Here is a 26500-nt window from a genome sequence, read left to right as displayed (position 1 = left end):
CCTCAAAGTACATGCAGAATTTTCTCCTTCTTACCACTTCCACTTGAAAATAGTCTGATCCTTGCTCCAAACCATGTATGTTCAACAGCAGCGTGAGTTGGGCACTCAGCATAGGTGAGATCAGGTCAATGGCTCTGCATAAAGCCTTGCAATAATTCCCACTTCACTGAGAGTAGAAGCTGCAATCCCATATGGACTTAAATAAGCCCAACAGGATCTGGCCTCTTTCTACCTGTTCCTCCTCATCTCCTACTATTCTTCCAGCATTCACTGTGTTTGAGGCACAAAGGGCCCTGTTACTGTTCCTGGAGAACCCCAGCCAGGCTCCCACTTTAGGGCCTTTGTACCAGCTGTTATCTCTTTCTCCAGACCTCCGCAGGACTAATTCCTCATTTCTTTCAGGTATCTGCTCAAACATCACTTTCTGGCCTACTAAGCACTTCATTTAAAATCTGCTCCTCCCAAAAATTAATTATCTCCTATACTAGCTCTGTTTTCTTCTTTTAGTTTTTCCTTTATAACTAATAACCCACTAACATTAAGTAATTTACTTATTTTTTTTATATGTACTTTGGTTATCGCCTGTCTTCTCCATAATAGAATGCAAGCTCTATGAACTAGGGATCTTTGTTTCTTCACTAAAGTTTTATCACAAACACTTACACGAGAATTCTTGGTACATATTAGGTACTCAATAAATACTATTTTGGGTACATATTAGGCACACAATAAGTACTTTTTGAAGACATTAAAAATGAATATTGCTACTGTAGAATAAAAATAAGTAAATGACAAATAGGATTACCTAAGAAGGTCTAGGTAAAACCATGGAATAGTGTTTGGAGGGAGTGATATTTTGACTAAGATATAAAGAATTAGAAGTCATTACTTAGGGAATGTTGGGGTGTGAGGAATAGTTCCGTCAGAGGAAACTTAATGTTTTAAGGCCCATTGGTGAAAAAAATATATTAGTGAAGATTGAAAGAAAGTGAGTATGTTTGGAGCTCAGGAGAGCAGCAAAGAGGTGGTAAAATGTGGAGCTAGAAAAGTCAGAAAATATCACTAATAAAAAGCCTATAAAGAAAATGATGAAGTAATTTATTTTCTAAACCAGGATACTGCAGAGTAAAAGGGGGTTCTTTTAATAATTACATCAGGACAATTATATAAACTGAACAATCCTAAGAAACTAGAACATTCCTAAGAAAACTAGGATTGCCTAATGCAAACAAGAACTTTTGGTTATCCTATTTATAAGTTAAGTCACACTATAGAATTTAGACTTTTTTTCCAATGGGTAGTATAAAGCAGGTGATTTGTTCAGGAAATGATGCTATCAAAATTATATTTAAAAATTTTTACTCTGGTGGCAGGATGGAGAATTAAGTGTAGAGTGGCAAGGCTGGAGGCATGGAAAAAAGACAAGGTTGTTGATCCTGCAGTTCAGGGAGAGAAGGATGGAGGCACAGACCACGATGATGTTGGTGGTGGACAAGGAAAAAAACTGAATGATTCTAGGGGCTATTTACTGACCAGATTTAATAGAATTTGGTTAATGATGAGGTATGACAAGAGCGGGTGGTGAAAAGTCAGAATGGTGGCTTTACAAATCAAAGGATAATGGTGTCATCTGCTTTTTAGCAAAAAAAAAAAAAAAAAAAAAAAAGGAGAAGGAGAAAAACGGTGTTGAATGACTGAATGAGAGTGTAAGGATCAGTTTAATTTGAATATGCTGTGCCAGTTTTTCCCACAAAATACTCAAATAGAAATAACTAGTAGACAGTTCGCGATGCTGTAAAGAGATGTTGAGTTAATGCTTTAGATAAAGGAATAATCAGTTTACGGACAATAGAATCCATGAGAACAGAAGTGACCACACAATGAAAACGAATGTGCACAATGCAGAAAAAAAGGCATTAGAGTGTTTCAGGAAGAACATGGTCAATATTCTTGTCATATGCTGTGAAGACAATCATTTTAGATGTAGTGACAAAGAGGAGCATGGTGACCTTGCCTGAATAGTTTCAGTGATATGACTGCAGGTGTCAGATTGAACTGGGTAGAATCATGGACATAGGACAACAATAAAATCTAAAGCCTGCCACTAAACACAACACTTTGGAGAAATTTGTCTCTGAAGTTGTTATCACGGAAGGTTCAAAATTACAAGTGTATGGTGCACACAGAGATATGAAGAGACACACACACACACAGACACACACACACACACACACACACACAGAGAGAGAGAGAGAGAGAGACAGAGACACAGAGAGAGAGAGATCAGCCAGTGATTCTGAATAGAAAATGAAGTTAGGTAATGAGGAGGGATTAAAGAGTAAAGTCTCTGAGGAGGAAAAAGAGCATGGTTCCTGGAATAAATGAATGTATCAGTATTAGTTAAAAATGACACATTTTCCTTGTGACAGATACTAAATGTTTATAGGTTTGTAGATGGTTTGGAGGCCAAACCGTAAAGAAATTCTTATTTGCATGGAGGTATTTTTTCTTTTACCTTTTTTCTTCTGTGTCATAGAAGCCAAGTTCAGTGGTGAGAGTGAGGTAAGAGATGGAAAGAGAATTTTGAGAAAATGAAGAATATTTGAAATAGCCTCTCTTGATGATAATTACAAAGAGAACTTACAAAAGAAATATAAAAGTGTGTGGTGCTTTATATATAATGAGAAATATAAAATGATTGTTGGTTGTGTTTTTGTAATATCTTAGATTGAGGTTTTTTTGGACACAGAGTCTTTTTCTGTTGCCCAGGCTGTTCTCAAACTCCTGGCTCAAGCAATTCTTCCACCTCAGCCTCCGGAATAGGTAGTATTATAGACACATGCCACCACAGTAGGCTAATATCTTACTTTTTAAAAAATTCACAACTTAGAACTGTTGTCCTGTATACCTAATCATACCTAGTTTGTAAAATGCAGCATGTTTGAAATTTTCTTTAAACTTTTAATAAAAATTTAAATGCATTTGTATTTATCATTATTTTTTATTTTAGAAATAAATTAATGATATTTCAAATTTGTTTATACTTACCCATGCTGGCAATTATGCTATGTACAGGTAATCTGGAAGGTCCATGATAAAATGACCTGGACACATTGCTTTTTCTCTGCTGGTCTTGGTTTTTAAATGCTGAATTCTCTTCTTTGGTAATATTAATATAAAAACATATGTCTGTAGAATTCATAATGTATCGAGGACCTGGATTCAGCAAAATGTTTTTATTATCCTCCCTCCTAACACCAATCAAGCAGACGCCAAACCTTAATTAAAAAAAAAATAAGAGTTTGTAAGAAAATTAGTAAATTATTGTAAGGCTGAGGAAAATAAAAGCTTTAAATAATAGCATTTTAAAGCTTGAAATGATCCTAGAAGTTCAAGATCCTCATTTTTACAGGAAAATAAACTATGTGCTTAGTGTGTTGTAAAACAAATTTAGCTGATTATGACCACTATAAATTTACATTTTAATGAAAATGAATGGAAGAACATAAGAAACATGAGTGCATGTATACACTAAGGGTAACATTATTTTGCAAATTTTCACAACAATTTTACTTTGGTCAAAAAACATAAACAGCATATCTTACTTTGGTTAAAGAAAATAAATAAGAAGCTTAAAACTATTGGCCAAAGGAAAGAAACTTACCCATGGTCACCTGAAAGAGAACCAGGGTCCCTGAATTTATCATAGTTGATTTACTTTAAATTTTAGAAAAAATATATATTTTTAAATAGTCTTAAATAGGTATGCACTTAGTCAGAAAAAAAAAGTAAAGTAGAATATAGAAGCTCCTTGACTTATAATAGAGTTATGTCCTGATAAACCCAGCATAAGTTGAAAATATTGTTAAATAAAAAATGCTTTTAATACAGCTAGCCTAACAAATATCATAGTTTTAACCTAGCCAACCTTAAACATACTCATAACACTTACATTGCCTACAGTTGGGCAAAATCATCTAATACCAAGCCTGTTTTATAATAAAGTGTTAAATGTCTTATGTAATTTATTGAATATTCTACTGAAAGTGAAAGATAAAATGATTGTATGGACACTGGAAGTATGGTTTCTACTGAATGGCTATTGTTTTGTACCATCATGGTAAAAAAATAGTAAGTCAAAGCATCATAAGTTGGGGGTTCCTGTACATTACATAATAGATTAGTTAGTAGACTATATAGGTATATTGTAAATCCTCCAAAATGTGTCACATTAAAACATTTAATACAGATAATACGTTATTTTCATTATATACATACATTTTTACTTCTTAAGTAAATCCTTTTTTTTTCCAAAAAGGAAAAGAAAAAAAAGTTCTATGTTTGAATTGGAAGGTAGTTTTATTTATTTTTTAACTTATTTCTCAGGCCAAAACAAGGGCCACCATCAGAGATTTTTTTTCAAATGTATAGTTTTTAGAAATATTAGTGTTACTTTGTTTTAATTCCTAATCAACATCTTAAAATTCAGATCTGTGAAGAAGATTTTCATATCTATGTAAATTCTTAATGGATTAAAATATTTTAAAAAGACTTTAAAAGTTGCTAAATGAAGTATTCCTACTAAATTATAATTTACTCCTGACTGTCTTATAGAGACCATACAGACACCAGTGTTCAAATGTTTCAACATTGGGGAATATTGTGACAAAAATTCTGGAATGCCTAAACACATGAACACAATATGCATTCTATTTTTGAAAACTATTTTCACATGATATGCTTGACTGATTGATATTTTAATTTTTCTCTGAGGCAGAAACATACTTTTTGTGTGCATGGAAAGAGGCATATGTAAAACTCTTTCCTTCATATTCAGCAAAAAATGTACTTTCTTCCAAAACAATGTGGTAGACTTCATTCCCGGAGCATCTACCGTACATCTTCTGCCATTGTTCTGGCGATTGCTGGCCTTCTCTGCAACACAGGCACACACACATACACACACACAAAAAGAAAACACAGTGAATGTGGTTAAAAAACAGTTGTTACAGAACTGTTTCTCAATTGTGTAAGAACTGGCAAGCACAATCCAAAGAAGCATCTGAGTAATGCTTTGAAGTCTGAAGATGACATTATATGCCAGAGTTTCTACAAAAATTTTAAAATTAACACCATATATATATATATATATATATACGCTTGGGAAATGGCAGTTTTGTAGAAAGTGGGAGTTTTCCAAGATCCAACTAATGAAAAGCTTTACTCTCATAATGAATCAATGAGATACAGGATTTTAGTCTCTCTTTATATACATATCCTATCATGCATATCTTCTAAAATTTGTTGTACAGTCTCCATAATATGGCCAACGTTATCTTACCTATGATACCTGCGTGGCTGCTGTAGGTATTTTATTTTGCTTTATACTTAAAATTATAAATTTATCTCAATTTATCTTTGATTTTACAGAAAATATACCTTTAGTTTTTGTTCATATCATAGCAATAACTTTCTTCCAATTGTATAGCAGTCACGAAAAGTCACTTTTCTTTTTTTAAATGTAAGGGTCTCTCCAACTAACAGAATATTCTTGTAACCACAAAATTCATGTTGGAATCCTAATCCCATTATGATGGTATTTGGGAGTGTGGCCTTTGAGAGGCAATTAGGTTATGAGAGTGGAGCCCTCAGGAATGGAATTAGTGTCTTTTAAAAAGATGCTAAAGAGCTATCTTCCCGCCATGTGAAAATACAAGTCAGCAGTTTAAAACTCAGAAGGGGGCCCTCACCAGCACTGGATCATGTTGGCACCTAGATCTTGGATTTCCAGGCTTCAGAACTGTAAGAAATGAATTTCTGTTGTTTATAAAATGCCCAAGCTGTGGTAATTTGTAATAACAGCCTGAACTGACTAAATCTCCAAAAGACATCCCACAAAAGTGTTTTTATAAAGAAGATAATTTTACCACAAAAAGTGCAATGTCTTTTGTTCTGGAACGTTCTGCGCTGCCCGCCTAACTCAGTGGCTTTAGAAATATATTAAAAATTCAATTTATGAGAAATTCATAATGGATATATAAATAGGTTATTTCTCATTTTATATAATAAATTCATTTACCTTTGCTGAATAACACTTATGAACTCTACAAAGAAGCACATTTTAGAAGCAATATGATAAATATATAAAAATCAAAATAATTTATCATAATCTCTAATCGATTCTTAATGGATCAAAACAGATCACAAGACATTACAACCATGTTTAGGACTTTAAAAGCCATTTTAAACTGAGTATTGTCTAAAGGGTTATTAGGAAGGTAACCTTTGTCAATATTTTCAAATTGTCAATAAGCTTTAAAAAATATCTATATTTTCTAAGTATGCCTCATTACTGCCTCATTCCTTCTTAAGTATGCTTAAAGAGTTAAGAGCCTGGGCCCTGGAGTTTGATTGTCTAATCTGAGTCCCAACTCTATAATCCTTTTTTGTTTTGTTTTGTTTTTATTTTTATTTATTTGTGTGTTTTTAGATGGATCCTTGCTTTGTCGCCCAGGCTGGACAGCAATGGCACGATCTCAGCTCACTGCAACCTCTGCCTCCTGGGTTCAAGCGATTCTCCTGTCTCACCTTCCAGAGTAGCTGGGATTACAGGCACCTGCCACCATGCCCAGCTAATTTTTGTATTTTTAGTAGAGATGGGGTTTCACCATGCTGGCCAGACTGGTCTTGAACTCCCTACCTCAGGCGATCCGCCCGCCTTGGCCTCCCAAAGTGCTGGGATTATAGGTGTGAGCCACCACCCCTGGCCAAACTCTACCATCTTTTGTGAGTTATTTAACTTTTCAGTGACTCTTTATCTCTTCAGTGACAAACAGTATCAGCTTCATTGGGTTAGATAAAATGAGGTAACACAAAGAAATCACTTGGGAGATGTTGGGATCAGAGAAAACACGCAGTAAATGTAAGCTGCCAATATTACTCTGATGTTACATCTTCCTCATTGCTAAATTCCGGGGCTATTTTAAATAAACCTAGTCGACTTACTAAACAATAATGCTTTTAAAATCTGTGCCCATTCTTCCATAATGTTAATGTATTTTTGGAAATAGGAAAACAACAACATAAAACAGTTTTGATTTTTGATTGCAAATGACTACATCTAGCTACTACTTCCTAAGAATGATTCTCTGGTGGAAAAAACGTTCCCTTTGGCAAACAAAAATAAAGTTATTTTTGTTTTGTACCACATTACTATTTAGCAAGATGGTACTTGGCAAAAACAGAATCTATCTGAAAGGCTGAAAATGTATGAGATGGTGCTGGTAATTCATCAGTATTTGTTTGAGATCCAAAAGCCAGCATGAGGTCAACTAATTGTCATGCAAGGGTACTAAAAGCTATTCAAGAGAATTAGAAATCTAATTCCAGAAGCTGACAGGGGAACACAATGTGGTAACTTGGAAGGGAACAGAAATGGATGGAATCGGACTAGGACAGTTCAGATAAATTTTCTTAAATAATTTGCTTACTGCCTTGCTATTTTATACTGGCACATTGCCCCTCAGGCAGCATCTTTTTTTAGGATGTCATTTCGTTGGAATTTTTTTTTCTTTATGGTTTCTTCAAAACCTCTAATAGTTAACCTGGAATCTCTAAATTAATCTAATTGTCAATATACAAATTTTGTTATTTTCATCGCATGTTATTTGCTTGAGAAATGCTAGACATCAATATTACATCTAATGCTGGTGTGTATATCCAGTCCCCACTCATTAACTAATACACAAAATATTTATTGAGCACCTGTGAAATGTCAGGAAAGGCTTTAGATTCAAAGGTTATGGCAGTTAACAAAAAAGGTAAAAATATCTTGTCTCATAGAGCCACTAGTGGGAGAGGGCCAACAATAAACAAGAAAAAGCAAATTGTGTTGTGTTTAGAGGTGATAATTGTGGGGAGAAAAATAAAGCAGAAAGGGAGCTAATATTTTAGCAGGTAGAATAAAATGTAAATAGTGTGACTAGGGAAAAGATGATATTTGAGTAAAAATCTTGAAGAAGGCAAGAGAGGTCTGGGAGAAGACCATTACAGGCAGAAGTAGTTACAAGCACTTCCCTGAGACAGAGTTAATGCTTGATGCGGCTAAGGAAGAGCAGGGAAGCGAGTTTAGCTGGAATTCAGGGAGGGGGAGAAAATGGGGCCACAGAGGTAACTAGCTGGGAGGAGGGATCATGTAGGACTTTATAAATAACTGTACTATGGCTTTGACCTTTCATTGGGATGACTTGGCAATCATTGGAGATTTTTGAAGACTAGTACACAAGGTCTGATTCATATTTTATAAAATCCCTCTGGTCATTGTGTTGAAAACAGATTGAAGAAGGGACAATGACCAGTGAGGGGGTTATTGCAATGATCCACCTAGATGATAATGGTTTGGATCATGTTAGATTCTGGGTATGTTCTGAAGGCAGACTTCGAGAATTTGCTAATGGAAGAGAAAAATATATAACAATCCTAAATATTCTTAGTCACAAGAAACATGGATAGATAAACAAACAAATAAATATCCATATAGATAACAGTGAAAATGCAAGTCCCAGTGCTTACAAGACATCATGGGGAAATCTTAAATACAAAATGTTAGATAAAATAATAGTCTGCAGATTCAGCTTTATAGCAAACTAAGTCCTAGAAAAAGAGAGGAGATGTCAAACAGACATAGTGTATGTGAGGTTTCACAAACATTTGGAATGTTTATTTTTTTAAATCTGGAATACTAGGTACATGGGTGTTCATGATAATATTCTTATACCTTTTGAATGTCTGAAATATTTTCTAATAAATAAAAAATAAAATGCATCACAAAAAGGCAAAAAAACTCCTCCATGATTGGTACCAATAATTAAAGCTTTTTGTTTGTATATTTTTCACTGCTTCCTTGCTGTGTTTCAGGGCAACATTTGGTCTACATTATATAAGCTTCCCCTATCCCCTACTTACTAATATTTTAGGACCAATATTTTCTTTAGGCAGAAAGTAATCATTTGTCCATTTCTATGATGAATGTATTGAATTTAACTTTTTTGAATATCCACCCAGTTACTCAATGTATTGAATAATCTATCTTTTTACTCACTAATTTAAAATAACTCCTTTATCAAACACCAAATTCCTAATTATCTGTGCCTGTATTAGAGGTACATATAATTTCTAGCCTGTTAATTGATTCTTCTCTGTGCATTCACTAATAGCACACTATTTCAATTATTGTAACTGCACATTATTTTTAAGTATATAAGATAATCCCCTCTCATTATTATTGTCCTTGAAAATTTTCCTTGCTTGTCTGATTGCTTCATTTTATCATATAAAATCAGCTTATCTATTTTTAAAAAGAATGTTGCGTTGGTATGATTGTTTGGATGGAATTAAAATAATAAATTCGGATGAAATTGACATCTTTATGTTAGCAACGTATTATACCTTCATTTGCATGCTAATTACTATTTATTTCTGCCACAACATCTCACCCAACACCAATTGCAGCAGAATGTAGCAGTGGAACCACTGAGCCCTGTTGTTTACTTTGTTTCCTGGAGGATTTCTGGTGACTAGAACATGTTCTAAGACATAGTAGATGTTCAAAAATATTTATTTAATGAAAAATTTTATTTTCCTGGTAATCTATGAGATATATGCTTTTACCCTCATTTCACAGATAAAGAAACTGAGGTTCAATGGCTTTGATGATCTTGCCAGCATGGGTAGATCAAATAATTCAACCCAGACACGCTGGCTAAAAAGCCAGCACTTTGTTCAGGAACGTCAGTTCTGAGGAGCTCCAACATTCAGTGTGAATGTTGCTGCTGTTTTATTTCCATTCTTCAGGCTACTAGGATATTAAATGCCAAGTTTTTGTACCTTTATTAGTAATGCAGGACATTTTACATCCTATAGATCTATCCAAAAATCATTAATTTGTCTTCAGCTTACAGTTCTATCCCAATTTTCTATTTTTCTTATATCTTACTTTTTATATCTGGGTAGACTTAATTCAAGATTGATTTTGAATGAGGGAGAAATAATTACATAAATAAATAGTACATTTCCAAATTTCTTATAGCAGCAAATCTTTTAATTCTATCACCCAGGTGTGACTTGTACTCACCTATTTGTTTATTCCTTCCTCCATCATCAACTCTTACACCTTTAAAACAGTCCTAACTCACTTCCTTGTTTCCAGTGAATGCTTTCACAAATCCTTTTACAGTAATGTAGTAAGAGTAAATTTCAAAATCTCAAATTATTTCATGTCACTCTGCCATTGAAAATGCTAAAGGGCTTCCTTCTTCCATTTGATAAAGTTAAACTTTGAAAAATTGTCATTACAAAGCCCTGCTCACCTGTTCTATGGCTGTCTTTCAGATTTCATCTGTTACTTCTGTCTGCTTTCTCTTATGCACATCAGCCATTAGAAGTCTTTAATTTGTCCTGAACAAGATACTGTCTCTTATGTCTAGGATTTTCCACAATACTTTTCTCTCTACCTCCTATGGCGTATCCATTCTTGACCCTCAGCTTAATCATTACTTCCTCAGTTTTGCTGTAGTGTACTTCTCCTTTCATAATACTGTAACATTAAATTGTGTTAGTTAATTCTTAATATCTTGCTTCCCTGTGAAATAAGCTTTATGAGAAAAGGGATCATGTATTGTTTACCACTATATCCCCAAGACATGACATCGGTTCTGACACAGAGGAAGAGCTTAATATATGTTTTGTTAAATGAACAAAGAATAATCTAACAATGTTCTTCATGCTCAATTACTAAATGTTCTGCTTTTCTAATTATGTAATTCCTTTTGCCTTCACCAGAATAATGTTTAGGTCTAATGCATTACTTTCTCTATGATAAATGTTTCATTAGAATTAAAAAAAAAAAACTGAGTTTCATAATCAGTAATGGACATGAAGTGAATTTAATATTATATCAATTTAGTGTTGTAATTAGATAAAAATAGCAGCAGTAAAAACACAAGAAATATTATGGACAAAAAGCATAGAATGCGAAGCTCAATGAAAATTATGAAAAACCATTTAATAAAGATTTGAGATGTGTTTACAGCAATTAAATGAACATTTAGGGGAAATAAGAGGCTTGTGTACTTACTAACTGTTAACCTTGAGGTACACTCCAACCTCTAAAATAGTATAATCTGTTATCTACTTCATACTCTTGTGAGACTGTTCTACTATATTGACTAGTAATTGAATAGTAAAGAATCCTTCCTAGCCAAGTTTATGTCCACATTTGTTTTCAAAATCATTGCTAGCTACAGCTACTTTTAATGATCTCGGATTTTAAAAAAAGTAAAAAAAAAATAGAATATGGAAATGAAACATTATATTAAAAAAAACCAAATGGAGTACAGAAGAACAGTATATGTTTAATATTTGAAAGAATCCCGGCCAGGCATGGTGGCTCACGCCTGTAATCCCAACACTTTGGGAGGCCGAGGAGGGTGGATCTCATGAGGTCGGGGGTTTGATTGAGACCAGCCCGACCAACATGGAGAAACCCTGTCTATACGAAAAATACAAAAAAAAAAAAAAAAAAAAAAATGCCTGGGCGTGGTGGTGCATGCCTGTAATCCCAGCTACTCCAGCCTGGGCAACAAAGGAAAGAAGAGAAAGAAAGAATCCCCTAGGTCTCTAGTCTCTCTGAATAAAGGGGCATGCTGTAGAGTTCATGCACCCAATAGCCAATACCAGTCATGAGAGCCTTAGAAAATTTTTGATGAGACATCTTGGAAGGAAAAGAAGCTTGTGTTTATTATCCTTGACATTTTTATGCCCTCAACAAATGTCTTATTGGAAAAAAATTAAAAGGAAAGGATATTGGAAGACAAGTTGATTGCTTGGGAAAAAGGAAAAAAGCAGTCTAGTGAAGTAAATAAATTACAAATTCCGTGACTTTGTAGCCTTCAGCCATACAATTTCAGATCTCCCATTCCTATCATTTAATAATATTTTAGGCAGATCCCATTTCTTTAAAATCAAGTTGGAGCTCCATTTAAATCCAACCCAGGCCTATCAAATTTGAAGCTCCAATCTTACCAGCTCAGGCTTGTTCTCCCTGGGCTGTCGCAGCTCTGTGGGCTAATTCTAACTGCCATCGTTGTTTTCTATGAAGATGGTAACCACATGATGCCTATCTTATAGAGACATGAAAATGTTTTTTGGGGAGTGAGAGGTGGGCCTCTGTATGACATCACTGGTAAGCAAGAAACTGCATTCCACTCTTCCTTATTTCCTAGCGGTACACCCTATAGACTCTAGCTTCTTCAGCTGCCTCACTTTGCGGAGTAGATGGGGTACTAGAAAGATAGGCCAAACCTTTTTATTTTATTTTATTTTTTATTATTTTTTATTCTTTTTTATTATTATTATACTTTAAGTTTTAGGGTACATGTGCACAATGTGCAGGTTAGTTACATATGTATACATGTGCCATGCTGGTGTGCTGCACCCATTAACTCGTCATTTAGCATTGGGTATATCTCCTAATGCTATCCCTCCCCCCTTCCCCCACCCCACAACAGTCCCCAGAATGTGATGTTCCCCTTCCTGTGTCCATGTGTTCTCATTGTTCAATTCCCATCTATGAGTGAGAACATGCGGTATTTGGTTTTTCGTCCTTGCGATAGTTTACTGAGAATGATAATTTCAAATTTCATCCATGTCCCTACAAAGAACATGAACTCATCATTTTTATGGCTGCATAGTATTCCATGGTGTATATGTGCCACATTTTCTTAATCCAGTCTATCATTATTGGACATTTGGGTTGGTTCCAAGTCTTAGCTATTGTGAATAGAGCCACAATAAACATACGTGTGCATGTGTCTTTATAGCAGCATGATTTATACTCCTTTGGGTATATACCCAGTAATGAGATGGCTGGGTCAAATGGTATTTCTAGTTCTAGATCCCTGAGGAATCACCACACTGACTTCCACAATGGTTGAACTAGTTTACATTCCCACCAACAGTGTAAAAGTGTTCCTATTTCTCCACATCCTCTCCAGCACCTGTTGTTTCCTGACTTTTTAATGATTGCCATTCTAACTGGTGTGAGATGGTATCTCATTGTGGTTTTGATTTGCATTTCTCTGATGGCCAGTGATGATGAGCATTTTTTCATGTGTCTTTTGGCTGCATAAATGTCTTCTTTTGAGAAGTGTCTGTTCATATCCTTTGCCCACTTTTTGATGGGGTTGTTTGTTTTCTTCTTGTAAATTTGTTTGAGTTCATTGTAGATTCTGGATATTAGCCCTTTGTCAGATGAGTAGGTTGCAAAAATTTTCTCCCATGTTGTAGGTTGCCTGTTCACTCTGATGGTAGTTTCTTTTGCTGTGCAGAAGCTCTTTAGTTTAATTAGATCCCTTTTGTCAATTTTGACTTTTGTTGCCATTGCTTTTGGTGTTTTAGACATGAAGTCCTTGCCCATGCCTATGTCCTGAATGGTAATGCCTAGGTTTTCTTCTAGGGTTTTTATGGTTTTAGGTCTAACGTTTAAGTCTTTAATCCATCTTGAATTAATTTTTGTATAAGGTGTAAGGAAGGGATCCAGTTTCAGCTTTCTACATATGGCTAGCCAGTTTTCACATCACCATTTATTAAATAGGGAATCCTTTCCCCATTGCTTGTTTTTCTCAGGTTTGTCAAAGATCAGATAGTTGTAGATACGCGGCATTATTTCTCAGGGCTCTGTTCTGTTCCATTGATCTATATCTCTGTTTTGGTACCAGTACCATGCTGTTTTGGTTACTGTAGCCTTGTAGTATAGTTTGAAGTCAGGTAGCATGATGCCTCCAGCTTTGTTCTTTTGGCTTAGGATTGACTTGGTGATGCGGGCTCTTTTTTGGTGCCATATGAACTTTAAAGTAGTTTTTTCCAATTCTGTGAAGAAAGTCATTGGTAGCTTGATGAGGATGGCATTGAATCTATAAATTACCTTGAGCAGTATGGCCATTTTCACGATATTAATTCTTCCTCCCCATGAGCATGGAATGTTCTTCCATTTGTTGGTATCCTCTTTTATTTCCTTGAGCAGTGGTTTGTAGTTCTCCTTGAAGAGGTCCTTCACGTCCCTTGTAAGTTGTATTCCTATGTATTTTATTCTCTTTGAAGCAATTGTGAATGGGAGTTCACTCATGATTTGGCTCTCTGTTTGTCTGTTGTTGGTATATAGGAATGCTTGTGATTTTTGTACATTGATTTTGTATCCTGAGACTTTGCTGAAGTTGCTTATCAGCTTAAGGAGATTTTGGGCTGAGACGATGGGGTTTTCTAGATAAACAATCATGTCATCTGCAAACAGGGACAATTTGACTTCCTCTTTTCCTAATTGAATACCCTTTATTTCCTTCTCCTGCCTGGTTGCCCTGGCCAGAACTTCCAACACTATGTTGAATAGGAGTGGTGAGAGAGGGCATCCCTGTCTTGTGCTGATTTTCAAAGGAATGCTTCCAGTTTTTGCCCATTCAGTATGATATTGGCTGTGGGTTTGTCATAGATAGCTCTTATTATTTTGAGATATGTCCCATCAATACCTAATTAATTGAGAGTTTTTAGCATGAAGGGTTGTTGAATTTTGTCAAAGGCCTTTTTTGCATCTATTGAGATAATCATGTGGTTTTTGTCTTTGGTTCTGTTTATATGCTGGATTACATTTATTGATTTGCATATATTGAACCAGCCTTGCATCCCAGGGATGAGGCCCACTTGATCATGGTGGATAAGCTTTTGGATGTGTTGCTGGATTCGGTTTGCCAGTATTTTATTGAGGATTTTTGCATCAATGTTCATCAAGGATATTGGTCTAAAATTCTCTTTTTTGGTTGTGTCTCTGGCCGGCTTTGGTATCAGGATGATGCTGGCCTCATAAAATGAGTTAGGGAGGATTCCCTCTTTTTCTATTGATTGGAGTAGTTTCAGAAGGAATGGTACCCGTTCCTCCTTGTACCTCTGGTAGAATTCGGCTGTGAATCCATCTGGTCCTGGACTCTTTTTGGTTGGTAAGCTATTGATTATTGCCACAATTTCAGATCCTGTTATTGGTCTATTCAGAGATTCAACTTCTTCCTGGTTTAGTCTTGGGAGAGTGTATGTGTCAAGGAATTTAACCATTTCTTCTAGATTTTCTAGTTTATTTGCGTAGAGGTGTTTGTAGTATTCTCTGATGGTAGTTTGTATTTCTGTGGGATCAGTGGTGATATTCCCTTTATCATTTTTTATTGCATCTATTTGATTCTTCTCTCTTTTTTTCTTTATTAGTCTTGTTAGTGGTCTATCAATTTTGTTGATCCTTTCAAAAAACCAGCTCCTGGCTTCATTAATTTTTTGAAGGGTTTTTTGTGCCTCTATTTCTGTCAGTTCTGCTCTGATTTTAGTTATTTCTTGCCTTCTGCTAGCTTTTGAATGTGTTTGCTCTTGCTTTTCTAGTTCTTTTAATTGTGATGTTAGGGTGTCAATTTTGGATCTTTCCTGCTTTCTCTTGTGGGCATTTAGTGCTATAAATTTCCCTCTACACACTGCTTTGAATGTGTCCCAGAGATTCTGGTATGTTGTGTCTTCTCGTTGGTTTCAAAGAACATCTTTATTTCTTCCTTCATTTCTTTATGTACCCAGTAGTCATTCAGGAGCAGGTTGTTCAGTTTCCATGTAGTTGAGCGGTTTTGAGTGAGTTTCTTAATCCTGAGTTCTAGTTTGATTGCACTGTGGTCTTTTTAAACTATCGGTAGTGCTTCAGGAAAGTCATGCGCAAGAGTGTGGGCTGCTCCACAGCAGTCTCTACTCCCTTACTTGTCATCTCCCTGACTTGCCATCTCCTTCTCTTTTTCCCCTCATGTTCAAATAATCTCAGGAAACTACATAAGCAGATGTCTAACTGGCAAATGAGATATTAGTTCCTACTGCAGGCAGACATCCTATTTTCCATGAGTAATAAGTAATTTTTTTGGACCTCATCTCACTGGGCTGGGGGTGGATGCATAACCACTGTGCTCCTCTATCTGTCACCCTCTCCGATCATATCTTTTTATAGAAGGGTAAGAAGATTAGCAAATAAAATACTTGAATCATTTTTGTCCTCAGTTTTGGGTTATAATCACCAAACCTGGGGCAACATGAAGGTTCCTCTCAGCCTAGTAACTATTGGTTAGAAAAAAACAAACCACAAAAAAGCTGTTTGTTCCCTTCTGTTTATTGTTTCCAAGGTAAAGATATTATCTGTTCCATTAACTTTTGGATTGTGTGTAAATCAATTTGTACAATTTTTTAAAACACGAGTTGCATATTTCTCACTTATCGATGATTGCATTTTCAAGGCAAATGGGTATTTTTTGGCAGAAAGAGTTAACTCACATATTAGTCTACTATACTTCAAAATAATCAACCAAGTGGAATAAGGGCTGTTAGCTAATAAGTAGTTGGATCTGCTTTTTGCAGAAATGTATTTCAATACAGACCTCTGAATGCAGTAAAAGAACCTTATATAGTTTTGTTTTTAAGAGTTTCCCCACATCAGTTTTTCCAAAGGGAGAAATGAAGGATTTAATTGGAATTTCCTGTCCTAGATACAATATTTTGAAGTCTTAATATGTTGCATACTCTGTTCTTATTTCAGGATATGCTGTACTACCCTGCTCAGTAAAGTAGTCCCATTTTAATAAAATAGCACAAAATCTTATTATACTGATGACTTCTTATGTTTTTATGAACCTGTATGTTTTTGTGAAATTCATATTAATAGATGTTAGAAAGTAGAATTTATTTTTTTAATTTTCATATTTTCTTTATGTGTATAAGAATGCCATCACACTAGAGGTAAACTAAAGAAAAGCCTTGGTGTTATGAAGCACTGCCTTTAAAATTGTAAAATATAATCATTAGTGGGAGTCTACCTCTTTCACAGCATTGTTTTAAGCACCTCTACATTGTAATCCTTGGATTTAGTTTGCTAGTACATTTTGTTCTCTTTGATCCTAAATAATGTAGCTAAACAGATGATAAATAATTTACTTCAGATTCACCAAAATTGACACAGATTTTCATATTAGTTACTTTTATATATTTATATTTATTATCAAACTAAGTTATCTTTGCATCAATGGGAATAAAGAGCACCTTGCCACAAGATAACTTTGATACATAATTCATTCTCCACTATGTAGTAAAAGTGTTTACATATATATAACTACAGAAATTTTTGCATATATGTAACTGTAGAAATATTTTGACATTTTTGGGAAAGAATTTCATTCCAGTTTGTACTTAAATAAGATTAATGAGTTAAATATAAATTTCTTTATTGATATTCTATTTTGAAGAAGATAAGAAAATGTACTAATTCACTATATTGATTGCAAGGAGATTTTAAAGGTCTAAAATAAGTCACCAAAGGGTTTAAATCTAATTAAAATTAATGCACTTTATTTAATTCCATAATCTATGGAAATAATGTCCGTTTGGTTGCAATCAGTTTGTTGTTTGTATACTTCCCAGGGTGTTTTTTTGCACTCATGAATTACATTATTTCACAATTATTGCAAACTTTATTTAAAAATTAAAATATTTAAATGGTATTACAATTTTGCTTTTACTATCAATGTTAGGAATCCACAGTTTAGCCACTGTAGGTCAAATAAATAATTCTGACAAATCGTAGCCAGTTTCATTGGAAAGGTAAATATAATTTATGGTACGGGGGTATGTGGGGTACACAGAAGCTTCCAAAGAAGATGAGTTTACAAAATAAACAGCTAACACATAACTATGTATTATATGAACATTTATTCTTGTAAGTCTGCAGATAGAACTGACTGTATGGTTGCAGAATATCTAGAAAGAAAAGTACTTGAGAACTCCAGATAGAAGTAATAAAAAAAAAAAGACACCTTGGTCTACTAGGAAGATGCTTATGAATTCCAATTCTTGAATAGCAGAACTGCCCCAACATTGTAGGTCACCAAGCATCAAATTAGAAATCTGAGTTCTAAGATTAAAAGTTGCAGACACAATATAAAGCATGGTAATCAATTTTCTACCACCAGGTGGAACCGGAAAGCTGTTTGCCATTTTCAGGATAAGAAAAATGGCCATCAAAAGTGGAGAGAATAGGAAAATGCTAAATGGTTTTCAAGCATTATTTACAGTGATCATAAACAATGAACACCATTTTGAAGGCATCTACTTCAATGAGAAATAAAAAAAGGTACAAAAGTTAGATTTTAAAAGTTGATTGTACATGAAAGTAGCTTAAATTCACTGCCCTTAACTTTGGTTTCTCCTTCAATAACTCCAACGGGTTTTTTGAAGTGTTCATTTAATTCCTGTTACTACCACACACAAAAAATACCCTAAAATTGTGTCAAGACTTTTCATCTACTTTTTAAACTGTCAGGTGAAAAAATAAATTCACTTGTAATACTGGAGCTGCATTCTCAGCTCTTTAACTCCATTATTAAATAAGTTATATCTCACTGATTTTAAACTGTTCTACTTCAGCATTAATAAAATTTTATAGCTACATTGTACTTTCCCCTCTCTCACACAGATCACAGCCTGCTTGCTTAGTGAATACCATATGCTTCGCTTCTATTCAAGTGCTTCATGCCATTGTGCATTTATATTACATTGCTATATCTGTACCTTTAGTTTAAAACATTGTAGTGAATTTCCCAGGCAAGATATATCCCATAAATATTAATACTTAGACATGTAGGAACTTACAAAGCTCCTATTGCTGTTATTTACATTTTATCATTTGCCCTTTAAAATAATTATAACTAGGACATTTCTGCTGTCTCTCCATGTTGTCATTTGATTTCTTCTCAAGTAATTAATCTTACCATAACTAAAAATAATCTTCATTAGTAAAATAAAACCATTAGGGGAAATTTGTAATACATTCCAAATACATATAAAAGCAATGTTAAATTTCATCCTGCCCTGCACTTAGTCTGAGTAATTGTCTATTAATAAGACTATTGGTCTGATTTGTGATCACAATGTATTCAAGCTTATATTCCCCGAAGTCCTAACACGGTACCTTACATAGTATGGATGCATATGATGATGATTTATAAAATGACTAAATAAATGACCAAACCATAATAATGTTTTAACTCTTAATTAAATGCTATTTTCTCATTCATAGCTTAAATTTTGATCAAAAAAAAAATTAACAACACATGCTTCCAAATCCTGAGCTTACTTCAGAGAGTTTTAGGGTATCTCTTAATAATATGTTACCACATTTACTACCCTATTATTTTAGGTACTACCTATTGACCTCCTCCTGTAAGATATAACAGAAAAGAATGTTTTCACAGTGGATTTCCCCAGAGTTGCTTATATAATCATATTGCTATTTTTAATTTCTATTTTTCAATGTTCTGACTCTAGTGTCTACAGAGCAAATTTAGTAAAGTAAACACATGAGTCAGGCCAGATATAGGACATAAGGAGTGTTCAAACTTGTGGTGAATTGGTTGTTGGATGTCTACTGAACCGCAAATTCGAAGAAAACAATTCAAAAGGAAAAAAAAAATGCTGACACCATGTTGGCAGCCAAATAAAACCTATCTACTGGTAGAATTTGTTTCATATGCAATCTCTGATTTACTAGGTACTTTTTAACTTACCATACTTAAAATTATGTTTCACTAACTATAGACAGAGTCTTGATTTTCTATTTTGGAACCTGGGGATGATATTAGCTACCCTCTTCATTTCCATATCTTCTCATTTTTATTTCAATATTTATTTGTTAAATCTTGAACATCGTTGAAGTTGTAAATATTGGTGTTTTGTTTATTAGCTATAAGTCTATGACTTCAGATTTAAAGTAGAGAGCCTGTGAGCAGTGATTACATTATTATGCGGATTGCAATAGAGTTCACTGAGAGTCAAGTGGAGGGCTTCAATTATATGACCTTATCTGCAGTTCCCTGAGCTATCCAGAAAGAATGTTCAAATAATTTCTCTTTACTTACTGACTACTTATTGCTCTATATTATGACATGTTTTAATTTGCTTTATCATAAACTCTTTATTTCTTGGAGTTTATGGTTTTGTTTTCCAGCTGGGAGAAAAAACAGATGCATTCCATTCGATATGTTGTTTTTAATTTATTCCAATCCCTTGTGGAGACTGAGTGCCTGACTTTTCTAATTTGGACCCCTTTTCAGTGGTAAATTTTAGGAATCATTTGGTTCTAGCTGTGGTGCAGACATGTGGCCTGGGTTCCAGCAGTCAGATACAAATATAGGTGTTTGTTTTGGAATTGAGCTAAGGGAGGAAACAGGCAGGGTGGGAGGCATCCATTTTGTTGCAACGGATGGCTAGTAGAGGTAGTATTGTTCTGGGGGCTTTTAGAGGCCAAAGCTCCTTTATCTGGTTAGTTGCTTGGTGTGGTAGTGGGAATTTTTTATGCAAGTTTAACATAGAGAGTAACTTTATTGCTTTCCCAATGACTCTGTGACTATATTCCTTTATATTTCTCTTTATACTTAAAACTAGGCAATGGGTAGTCTTGTCTAAAGTTTAAAAGCTCTAATCAATACTGAATTTCTTTTTCCTCTTTCCTTTTCAGAAAATTTTCTTCATCATTAGTGTTTTTATAATTTGGCAGTGCTAAGTATCTAAGAGTGGTTCTTTTTTATTTATTATGGCTCACACTCAGGAGACCCTAACAATTTACAGGCTTGAGTCTCTCCTCTTCTCTTATAATTTCTAACTATCATTTTCTCTAACCTCTCTTGGTGGAACTGCTACCAAAGCAAATATCATCTCTTCTGGATTGATCTCCTGTGCTTCTAGTCTTTTTGCTTGTATATTCCAACTCTGCATTTTTATCTAAAATCCTAAATATTTCTATGAGATTATCTTCCAAAACAATTTTTTTTTTTTAAATTTCAGCAATCACTCTTTTAATTTCAACAGGTCTTTCCTCTCCATTTCTCCACCACAACTCCTGTTCTGTTTGAATCTTGCTGGGAATAATAATTATCATTATTTTATTTTGGATTTCTGTATTTATTTGTTATGACCCTTTTATCCCCTTAATACTGAAGACAAAATCAGCACCTCCAGAATCATGTTCAACAGAAATTTAAGTTAAATATTTAAGCCTGTGGAAAAACAAAGTCCATAAGATTTTGTTCCTTTGAACAATCATCACCACCCTTTATAATACTTCAATATGGTCTTCTAAATTATTGTTTATACTACTCTACTTTTCAAATACATGCTTGAATCTCTTTTTAATGTACTTTGTTTTCACTTACTGAAACTCCTTGTTTTGAAAATATATATTTGACTCTCTTTTTAAATATTATAGTTTTGATTTTTTTAAACAAATCTATGTTTACTAATGAGTGTAAGTAACACCCAACCTTCGCTATAGACCCAAAACAATTTCAGTACAACAGAACAGAAGTTGTTGCTCTCCTTTGGCTGGATATATTTCTCTCATCTCATCCTGCATGCTGATATTCAGCAAATAACAAGAGCCATATTTCAAATTTCGAGTACAAGATATAAGGACATTAAATGGATTCCTTTGTCTGTGAATATGATGTGTTAAATGGTAGGTTTTACTGTATAGAAAGCAAAAAGAAATTAGACTACTCAATCTGGGGCCTCTCAAATACCAGATTGTAGAGAACTGGAACCCAGCTCCAAATTATCTGCTAAGGTGGACTTCATTTTATTTAAATTATTCTAGGAAAAGTTTTATTTTTCCCAAATGATAAATGTCTAGCCAGACTTAACTGCAGGGAAATAGTACTGTGATTAATGAAAGAGGTGTAAGTCATCGTTCAATATACATAACTTGAATTAATATTTGCCCTCTTTTTCTAGGCATCTTGTACCCTCAAATTTCATCGGGGACTGGCATTTTGTCTTACTATATCACCCTTTAAAGAAAGTCTGGGCCGTGATTTCCAACAGAAAATATTGCTTTGTTTACTTTCCATCTCCCAGAAATTCATTCAATTCTCACTTCTTCTATTTATTTTTCATCAACAAAAGCTTATAACTTATTAAAAATTTCTTTTTCCTTGTATCAATGGAGTCTCATGAGAGAGAGCAGATAAATGCATATGGTTCATAAACTACTTGGAACCAGGGCATAGACCCAAAGAATAAATCATCTCAATCTTTAGTGCATCTTATTTCATTTATTAAACTAATATTTGTTGAAGATGCATGTGTGAAAAACATTATGGAAGGTTTAAAGATAAGCAAGATATGTTCTCTACATTGAACGAAATTACAACCTCATAAGTAAAGAAAAAAATGAATAATACCTGCTCTGGCAGAACATAGTAAAATCTATGCAAGTTCATAGAAGGAAGAAATCACACTGAATTAAGGAGATTAAAAATATTCATGAAGAGATAGAATTTTTGATTTAACAAAACCTTCTAGGAAGGCAGAGGAAACAGCATTAAAAAAAGATGTAGAAGGCGGAAACCACAAAGTATATTTAGGATCATGTAATTTGGAGTACATGCTATATATAAGAGAATCGAGAGATAAGGATACAAAAATAAATTAGTACTAGAGCATAGACAGCCTTAAAGAAATAAGGCATATATATTTAGATCTAATTTAATAATGAATGCTGAACTATTAAACACTTTCCAAGCATGGGACTGCCAGACAAGGGTCAACATCCAGATTCCTCAAAATATGTTTAATAGAATACTTGTTCCTGTTGACCTTTTAATGAGTCTGCTTAGGAAAACATTTCTCAGTCAAGTAGATTTTGGGATACATCAAATAAAATGCCTTTCCATATAGATTTTTAATACACATTGCCTTATATTTTTTAAAAAGTAAGATTAAGAACTTACTTTTTTATTATTTACTATTACTATTATTTTCCTTTCCTGTGATTACCTCCACTCAGATCTCCAGCCTTGTAGTAGGTTTTTTTTGTTCTTGTTTGTTTGTTGCCACAGGAGAAATGGAGAAAGGACAATTGGGGATTGCATATCATCTTTCTTAATTCCCACGATTAAAGAAGCAGGCTTCTGTGGAAATGGCAGAATTATTTGCATAGAGGCAACAATAGCAGTTGGTAAATGTGTTTCAGTAGAACCCATGGTGTCCCCACCTCCAGGGTGTTCTTCAGCCAAGTGTGTCCCCCAACAATTCATATGTTGAAGCCCTATCCCCCACCCAGTATGTCAGAATATGACTGTATTTGGAAATGGGCCCTTTGAGATGTGATTAAATTGAGACTGTTGAGGTGGGCCCTATTACAATCTGACTGGTGTCTTCCAAAGAAGAGGAAATTTGAACACACAAAAGACATCAGGAATGTGGGCGCAACAGAGGAAACCCCATGTGAGGACACAGCGAGAATACAGCCATCTGCAAGCCAAGGAGAGAGAACTGGGGAGAAACCAAACATTGATCTACGACTCCTAGCCTCCAGAACTGTGAAAAAATAAACTTCTGTTGTTTAAGCCACCAGTCTGTGGTAGTTTTCTATGGCAGCACTAGCAAACGAATACTATGGCCACAAAGATCCATGTAAGTTAGAGCAGAATAGTGCAAGGTGGGAGAGTTTTAGAAGAGCAAGTATTAACCATTACGTAGTATCCTGATGAAGTGAAATTCATATCCTACAGAGGAAAGAAAGGGAATGATATGGGATAGAAGTAAGAAAAAGGCCTTTCCGTGTTTGGAAATCCACTCAGCAGAAAGTTCCACATTTCTTCCCAGGACGTAGTTAGTTGAACAGCAGCCTATGGAGCAGATATGCAGGGGCATGAAGTAGGTTAAAAGAACCGGTTGAGTTAGCCAGATAAGAATCACCACAAGCAACGCCCCCCCCAACACACACCAGACACACACACACACATACATACACACACACACACACCACAAGCATCCCACACCCCCTGCCCACACAAACAGAGGAAGATGAGAGTTTGCCATAGATAGTGTCTGTATATATCTTTCTCATACATCCATTGATGAGGTAATGGATATGTCCCGAAGGTTACCTGAGGGAGCTTAAGGAGACACCAGAATGATGCAATTAGACAGCCAAACAGAGATGACTGAGAAGCAGTTGGATCCCAGGAGCCCATTCATAAAAAAGCTCTGTGAAGTAGTAAGTAGGGCAGATGTGTGTCCTCAGAACAAGCAGTAGGCATTGGACTTATGGCTCACCAGGAAGCTTGCCAGAAGATGACATTAGCTGTTGTCAGCAGCTAGATAATAAGTAGCTACACTGTCTACCTGAGAAGTTTATGAGACCAGAATGAGTCATGGACCCATTACACACCCATTGATAAAGGGCGCTTCCCCACTTTGCTGCAGTCAGAAAGTCACCAGGTAGCTGGTGGTGTGGGGTAATAGGAGTGGGAAGGAGATGTGGGGTTTGGAAAAGAAGTCTGTTAATACTTTCAAATCTGACTGAAACCACTCAAAAACATACTTTAATCTATTAATGAAAACAGAGGCTCAGATTTAAGAAAGTTATATCAAATAAAGTTCAAGTTGTATATGCCAACTAACAATTAGCAAATTTATAGCAATCAATCACATTAAGACTTTAAATTGTGTGTGTGTGTGTGAGTGTGAGTGTGTGTGTGTTTCACTCTAAAGGGAAATCAAAATGCCTCTCATCCTCACTGGTACTCTATTTTATCCACCTAAGGAGGAGGGTGATGGACTAGATTTGCCAGGTTACAAAATATAGTTCTCTGTCACAGTTTTTGAGTGTGAAACTTCCAAGGGAACCAAAAATAGTTCATTTGAGCATGCTCCCCCACTTTTTTTGTTTGTTTGTTTTTGCTTTCTTGCAGTCAGTGTGGTAATTATAATCCCTATTACTTTTGAGAAACTTTCTCCTCCTCCCTCATGACAGCTGATTCCCTGGGGCTTCTGTGAGGAGTTTAGGATTAAAGGGAAACAAAGTCTTCCTGTCTTCCTGTCATTACCTCCTTCCTTGCTTTCCTCCTGCCTTGTGGTCTTTCTCAGTCCTTCTTTTCTGGTGATGATAAATGACAATGGATTTTTATTTTCCCTTATCACAGTGTTTAGAATTGGAGATTCTGGATGCTGGAGCATAACAGACAAGGAAAATCTCATGGCTAATTTGCATCTGAGTTCATTAGCCTAATGGTCAGAGAAACATTGAAGGCTTCTGTCTGGTGTAGTTCAGATCCTTAAAAGTTCTGCTTGGAATTTGGGTTCAAGGCAGTAAGAGAAAAAAGCATTGCTTTACCTGACATTTGCTGGCCTTTCTTTTCTTCCAAATACATATTTTCATAAAGGTTTTGCTGAGGGAAGTCCTCCAGTCAAAATACTATCTCCAAATATTTAAAACCTCCTCGAGTTAAGCTAAAATGTTTTAAAATAAATTTTTAATTCCTCAGTCTTTCTTTGTTGAAGACTTGAAATTTTAAAGAGTTTCAGGCAGTCATTTTGTAGGATGCTCTCAATATTTCACGTGATTAGAAAATGTTGGCAGGAATACCAAAGTAACTTCTTAGTGCATCATATGAAAGGCAACATGAAAACATCTTTATTGATTATGGTTATCTTGATCCCTTGGTTAAGATGGTGTCTCCCAGGTTCCTCCATGATAAAGTTACAAATTTTCCCTTAATAGTTATTAACTATTTTAGGGAGGCATGTCAAAAGCACACAATTATACCAGTTCTCCTCAAACTTTCACCCCTAATATTAGTACTCATTGAGGAGTCACAATTATTACTGTAGTGTTTGCCTAATGGTGACTTCATATTTTTCTCTTTCCTTCTATATTTATTAATTAGAATTCTTCAGTAAGAAAGAGCTATGCCTTATCCCCTATTTACTTATTTATATTAGTATGGACTACTGGATATTTATTTTATTTTATGGGTTAAAACCTAATATCATGATTTATTTTGTGGCCCAAAAGATTCCATCTTAGCCCATTAGGACCTCCTTCATGTTGTTTCTTTTGAGCAGCCCCCATATAATTCTGAGCAATTCCTTACTTTCTGCCACCACAACATTTTTCAGGCTTATCCTGTATTTTCCCTGCCCCATTCCTGGAATCAACCAATACTCCAAGGAGCCCTGGATATTTATATTGGAGGATGATGTTTACCAATCAAGATCTGAGCCTTAAGTGTTGCTAGGATTTGAATATGTTCCCTAAAGTTCATGTGTTGGAAACTTAATGCCCAATGCAACAGTGTTGGGAGGTGGGGCCTAATAAGGCCTTATTAGTTCATAGGGCTCTGCCTCATAGAATGGATTAACATCCTATGGCTGGAGAATGGGTTTGTTATAAACATGAGTTCACCCTCCTCATTAGCTCCCTTTTACACATACTGTCTTGCCCTTCTGCCTTCTGCCATGGGATGACACAGCAAGAAGGCCCTCACAAGATTCTGGCCCTGAATTTTGGACTCCCCAAGAAAATAAATCTGTCTTTATAAATTACTCAGTC

The 26500-nt window shown here is 35.0% G+C and overlaps 1 protein-coding gene across 6 annotated transcripts in view; it reads right to left on the bottom strand.

Annotated features, from left to right (window-relative positions):
• Window positions 1-26500, bottom strand: part of KCNT2 (potassium sodium-activated channel subfamily T member 2) — a 389618-nt gene that overhangs the window by 111502 nt on the left and 251616 nt on the right. For all 6 annotated transcript variants that reach the window (XM_514073.6, XM_016934731.3, XM_001134868.5 and 3 more), the window contains exons 15-16: window positions 4786-4935; window positions 3049-3278 (exon numbers count right to left, since the gene is read on the bottom strand). In XM_514073.6, the coding sequence (XP_514073.2) occupies window positions 3049-3278; window positions 4786-4935 (380 nt within the window). The remainder of the gene's footprint in view (window positions 1-3048; window positions 3279-4785; window positions 4936-26500) is intronic.

This window comes from Pan troglodytes, chromosome 1 (assembly GCF_028858775.2).
Source record: "Pan troglodytes isolate AG18354 chromosome 1, NHGRI_mPanTro3-v2.0_pri, whole genome shotgun sequence".
Lineage (NCBI taxonomy): Eukaryota > Metazoa > Chordata > Mammalia > Primates > Hominidae > Pan > Pan troglodytes.
Note: the sequence above shows the minus strand (reverse complement) of the source record. Positions and strands in the feature narration are given on the sequence as shown.